At 41.8% G+C, this 6,000-nt stretch overlaps 1 protein-coding gene across 2 annotated transcripts in view; it reads left to right on the top strand.

The window, feature by feature from the left end:
• The first annotated feature begins 113 nt into the window (after positions 1-113).
• The window catches only part of LOC106580413 (ankyrin repeat and death domain-containing protein 1A), an 8,326-nt gene continuing 2,439 nt past the window's right edge, over positions 114-6,000 (top strand). Inside the window, exons 1-8 of one of the 2 annotated variants that reach the window (XM_014161445.2) lie at positions 114-520; positions 1,486-1,586; positions 1,742-1,840; positions 1,972-2,070; positions 5,044-5,148; positions 5,275-5,379; positions 5,502-5,600; positions 5,840-5,938. In XM_014161445.2, the coding sequence (XP_014016920.2) occupies positions 355-520; positions 1,486-1,586; positions 1,742-1,840; positions 1,972-2,070; positions 5,044-5,148; positions 5,275-5,379; positions 5,502-5,600; positions 5,840-5,938 (873 nt within the window). In that variant the 5' untranslated portion in view covers positions 114-354. Of the gene's footprint in view, positions 532-1,485; positions 1,587-1,741; positions 1,841-1,971; positions 2,071-5,043; positions 5,149-5,274; positions 5,380-5,501; positions 5,601-5,839; positions 5,939-6,000 lie in introns of both variants that reach the window. The other variant, XM_045703211.1, reaches the window with a different exon arrangement.

Raw genomic sequence — 6,000 nt, forward strand, 5'->3', positions numbered from 1 at the left:
CATCTGCACTCATACAGCTCACTACTCCAGGCTTAGAGTGTAGATAAGGCAGTGCAGGTATTATTTTGCACTCACTTTAACCAGAAGCGAGTCTGTGAAGGGTGTGTGCTTCTAGAGTAAACAGAGGTCAGCCTTCCAGCCCTGGTAATGTACATATACTGCTCCATTTCCACACCACTTTGTATTCCTTTTGCAGTAAGAACCTCAGTATCTGCTTCAATGAAAAGGTCCAGTTCCTGACCAGACTTTCTGCATTCATTCAGTAATGCTACATGGTTGTTTGGCAAGACAAGTATTAAACAGAGAGACTGGGGTCCAGCCCAGGATACACGGAGAAGTCACCAGATATTCACTATGGAGAGAATGTCCTTGAAGGAGAGGATGGGGGCACAGCTGATGAAGGAGCTGAACCTGAACCCTAAAACACCAAAAACCACAAAGAAAGCAGTCAAGGGATTCACTGACTTTATACACAACATGGAGACAGAGGAGACCAACAGTTACAATAACGAAGAAATGTGTGAGTACCAGGTATGTGTGAGTACCAGGTATGTGTGAGTACCAGGTATGTGTGTGTGCCGGTGTGAACGTGTGTCCGTGAGCATGTAAATGGGTAACACCTAAGCCCTGTTTAGATTTGTTTTATTTGATCAAAAACATCATTAGATGTTTTATTCAACATAACTTGAGTAAACACTGAAAAAAATAACATTTACTTGAATTGCAGTGGAGATGCAAAGTTTGGTAACAGAATGAGGGTTTGTGCTGTTTGTGCCTTCTGCACTGTTATTCGAGTGAATGTGTTTTTGAAACATTTTAAGTGGAAATTGTTAAAAGTAGTCCTTGTGCATATAGTTGTAGAGTTTGTTTAGCTTTGCAATTACTGGTTTTTGTTTGACATACATTTTAAAGTGAAAAATCGGAGTCTCAGCATCACTCTGTCACAGTGGAATTGTCCCAAGGTCAAATTTAACAGTAAGAATAATAGCCTGAGGCAACAGAGCCTTACTTCTGCCCTGTTTAACAGAATTGGAAATTGTGTTCTTGTAATTATGGTATTAAATGTCGAGAAATATTGGTGAATATTCATTCAATGCCAACAAATTCTTCCGTAGACCAAAGCAAGCAATGAATATCCTTATGCTCTTAATTATAATGACTGTGCAAGGATTATGTTATGATAATATACTGTAGAAATGATAATGCTCTTGACCAAATCCCTGATCATTCTTGTGGTTGAATCCATGTTGTAAAACCTTAGGTGTGTTACCATGTATCTGTCATGGGTAATGGTTTGACTGGATGTGAACATCCAGTGTGCAAAGAGCTGTGTTTGTATTGGCCACACACACACACCTTACCAATTCCACCCTCATACTAGTCATAATAACTGAAATTTCACACCCCATGTTCTCAAAAGAAAAACATGAATATTGATGTATTACTTATTGTGAAGCACCTGGTGAGTTTGTTATGTGTTTGCAGTGCTGGAGCTAGAGAAGGAGTACATTGAAGCAGCAAAGATAAATGATGTACAGACCATGAAGATTCTGGGAAGGGCAGTCAAGGTTGACGCAAAGAATTTGGTGAGTCAGTCCTCATATCCAGGAACAACATCTCCATACTGCAGTTAGTGGGACTACAGGAGACTCATGTACTATTGCTGTTACTTCTTCATTAGAACCATGTATTCTGTTCTGTGTCACTTGTTAGAATAACTTGTCCCATGCATTGACCCTAGCATGATCGCACTGCCCTGCACTATGCAGTTGCTGGAAAAAACATAGAAGCCGTCCAAGTCCTTCTCCAGCGCAGAGCAAATATCAATCAAGAGGACAAGGTAGGAAGACAACACTTTTCCGGTGTTACCGATGGTGACTTTTAAAGCTTCTCTGCAACAAACTCTCAGGAGAGAATGGCCATGGTTTGTCAAAATTAAACTATTTCTCTCTTTCATACATACTCACACAGCATGGAGTGACAGCCACCCACCTGGCTGCCTGGTTTGGAAGTCTGCCCATCCTGAAGTTGCTTGTGCAGGGTGGTGCTGATCAGAAGGTTGAGAATGCGGTAGGGAACCTCTGTTCCTATTCATGAAGGCCTTGAATATTTCTCAGAAATCCCTTTCCTCGTTCTGCTGGTCAGACCTAAGCTGTTCTCTGACATCTCAGCCATCTAGGATATCAATTACAATAATCAACCATCAACACAATTTCTCTATAACCATTTGAGAATACAAAATGTCAAGTTGTGTTGTCATCTACAGTGCCTTTAGAAAATATTCAGACCCTTTCATTTTTTCCACATTTTGTTGGGTTGCAGCCTTATTCTAAAATGTATTAAATAGTTTTTTCCCCCTCAATGTACATACAATACCCCATAATGACAAAGCGAAAACTTTTATTTAAATTTGCTAATTTATAAAAAAAATATATAAATAATCACATTTACATAAGTATTCAGACCCTTTAGTCAGTACTTTGTTGAAGGACCTTTGGCAGCAATTACAGCCTCGAGTCTTCTTGGGTATGACGCTACAAGCTTGATGCACCTTTATTTGGAGAGTTTCTCCCATTTTTCTTTGCAGATCCTGTCAAACTCTGTCAGGTTGGATGGGGAGCGTTGCTGCACAGCTATTTTCAGGTCTCTCCAGAGATGTTCGATCGGGTTCAAGTCCGGGCTCTGGCTGGGCCACTCAAGGACATTCAGAGACTTGTCCCGAAGCCACTCCTGTGTTGTCTTGGCTGTGTGCTCAGGGTCGTTGTCCTGTTGGAAGGTGAATCTTCGCCCCAGTCTGAGATCCTGATCTCTCTGGAGCAGGTTTTCATCAAGGATCTCTCTGTACTTTTCTCTGTTCATCTTTGCCTCGATCCTGACTAGTCTCCCAGTCCCTGCCGTTGAAAAAAACCCAGTCTCCCAGTCCCTGCCGTTGAAAAAACCCAGTCTCCCAGTCCCTGCCGTTGAAAACCCCCCCCAGAACAAGGCCCTTCTCCTCCGATTGCTCAGTTTGGCCGGGCGGCCAGCTCTAGGAAGGGTCTTGGTGGTTCCAAACATCTTCCATTTAAGAATGATGGAGGCCACTGTGTTCTTGGGGATCTTTAATGCTGCAGACATTTTTTTGTACCCTTCCCCAGATTTGTGCCTCGACACAATCCTGTCTCGGAGCTCTACGGACAATTCCTTTGACCTCTTTGCTTGGTTTTTTTTCTCTGACATGCACTGTCAACTGTGGGACCTTATATAGACAGGTGTGTACCTTTCCAAATCATGTCCAATCAATTGAATTTACCACAGGTGGACTCCAAGTTGTAGAAACATCAAGGATGATCAATGGAAACAGGATGGAACTGAGCTCAATTTCGAATCTCATAGCAAAGAGTCTGAATACTTACAGTTGAAGTCGGAAGTTTACATACACTTAGGTTGGGGTCATTAAAACTCGTTTTTCAACCACTCCACAAATTTCTTGTTAACAAACTATAGTTTTGGCAAGTCGGTGAGGACATCTACTTTGTGCATGAAACAAGTAATTTTTCCAACAATTGTTTACAGACAGATTATTTCACAAATAATTCACTGTATCACAATTCTAGTGGGTCACAAGTTGACTGTGCCTTTAAACAGCTTGTAAAATTCCAGAAAATTATGTCATGGCTTTAAAAGCTTCTGATAGGCTAATTGAAATAATTTGAGTCAATTGGAGGTGTACCTGTGGATGTATTTCAAGGCCTACCTTCAAACTCAGTGCCTCTTTGCTTGACATCATGGAAAAATCAAAAGAAATCAACCAAGACCTCAGAAAAAGAATTGTAGACCTCCACAAGTCTGGTTCATCCTTGGGAGCAATTTCCAAACACCTGAAGGTACCACATTCATCTGTACAAACAATAGTATGCAAGTATAAACACAATTGGACCACGCAGTCGCCATACCGCTTAGGAAGGAGTGGTATGACTGTCTCCTAGAGATGAACATACTTTGCTGTGAAAAGTGCAAATCCCCCAAAAAAGTGCAAACCAAAAGTATCTATATTCACAGTAAAACGAGTCCTATATCGTCATAACATGAATGGCCGTTCAGCAAGGATGAAGCCACTGCTCCAAACCGGCCATAAAAAAAGCTAGACTACGGTTTGCAACTGCACATGGGGACAATGATCGTACTTTTGGAGAAATGTCCTCTGGTCTGATGAAAGATGAAATGTCCTCTGGTCTGGTGCACTTCACAAAATAGATGGCATCATGAAGGAGGAAAATTATGTGGATATATTGAAGCAATATCTCAAGACATCAGTCAGGAAGTTAAAGTTTGGTCGCAACTGGGTCTTCCAAATGGACAATGACCCCAAGCATACTTCCAAAGTTGTGGCAAAATGGCTTAAGGACAACAAAGTCAAGGTATTGGAGTGGCGATCACAAAGCCCTGACCTCATCCTATAGAAAATTTGTGGGCAGAAATGAAGAACCGTGTGCGAGCAAGGAGGCCTACAAACCTTACTCAGTTACAGCTCTGTCAGGAGCTGGGAAGGTTGTGGAAGGCTACCCGAAACGTTTGACCCAAGTTAAACAATTTAAAGGCACTGCTACCAAATACTAATTGAGTGTATGCCAACTTCTGACCCACTGGGAATGTGATTAAAGAAATAAAAGCTGAAATAAATCACTCTACTATTATTCTGACATTTCACATTCTTAAAATAAAGTAGTGATCCTAACTGACCTAAAACAGGGATTAGGATTAAATGTCAGGAATTGTGAAAAACAGAGTTAAATGTATTTGGCTAAGGTGTATGTAAACTTCTGACTTCAACTGTATGTAAATAAGGTATTTCAGTTTTAATTTTTTATACATTTTCAAAAATATCTAAGAACCTGTTTCGCTTTGTCATTGTTGGGTATTGTGTGTAGATTGCTGAGGATTTGTTTTAATTTATTCTATTTGAGAATAAGGCTGTAACGTAACAAAATGTGGAAAAAGTCAAGGGGTCTGAATACTTTCCGAAGGCACTGTATGGAGATCGTGAGTTGTATTCTCTCTTCTCAGCTGGGAATGAACATCATGCACTGTGCTGCCATCAACAACCACACTGACATAATGACATTCATCATCTACGACCTGATGATGAAAGAGCTGGACAAAGAGGACCTGGTAACTACATAGACATACAGTATCAGTAACCATTGCATCCATTTCAAATATTGATTGGGCTGAGTTAGTTCAATAAGCTGACCCTTTTTCTTCATCTCCTACCGCACCCACACCAATCTCTCTCAGTCTGGACACAGAGCGTTTGCTTTGGCAGCAGAGCATGGCTCTGTGGAGATGCTGCAGATGCTGATGGAGGAGGCGTACAATATGGCCACCATGGAGGAAGACCAGGTGTGTGTGTATTAAACCTATCAGGGGGCTGTAGGACTGTTTATTCCTCTATCTCCCCTTCCTGTTCACCTTTCTCTCCCTTCCTCATTTCCTCCTGCTTTTTCTCTTTCTCTAAATGCTAGAATGGGAACACACCTCTGCATTTGGCTGCCGGCAATGGCCACTTGGATGTCGTCCAGCTACTACTGAAGAGCTTTGAAACTCGCAATGAAGTCAATACGGTAAAGTCCCACTAAATGCTGTCTGGAGCAGTTTGATTCTGATGAAGGCCAAAACGTTCACATTTTAACCTTGCTTAAATTAAAAAAATAATCTTTAATGGTGAGCGAGTGCTGCACCTTTTCCTTTTCAATTGAGCTGTTTGATTTCCAGCATGTATGATGGTGTGTGCTCAATGGCTACACCTTGCAGTCGCTGCTTTAGGTCAGGGGCTGATAAATGACTGATGTATTCGTGGCAGGCTCGGGAGACGGCTCTATACCTGGCTGCTGGCGCTGCCCATGAGGACTGCGTCCAGGCTCTGTTGGAGGCAGGCTGTGACCCAAACATTGTCACCATGGTACGCCTGTAAACATAAACCACACCCTCCAACTATTCACTAAAATGGTCACCACCAGGCAT

This window comes from Salmo salar, chromosome ssa20 (genome assembly GCF_905237065.1).
Source record: "Salmo salar chromosome ssa20, Ssal_v3.1, whole genome shotgun sequence".
Taxonomy (NCBI): Eukaryota; Metazoa; Chordata; class Actinopteri; order Salmoniformes; family Salmonidae; genus Salmo; species Salmo salar.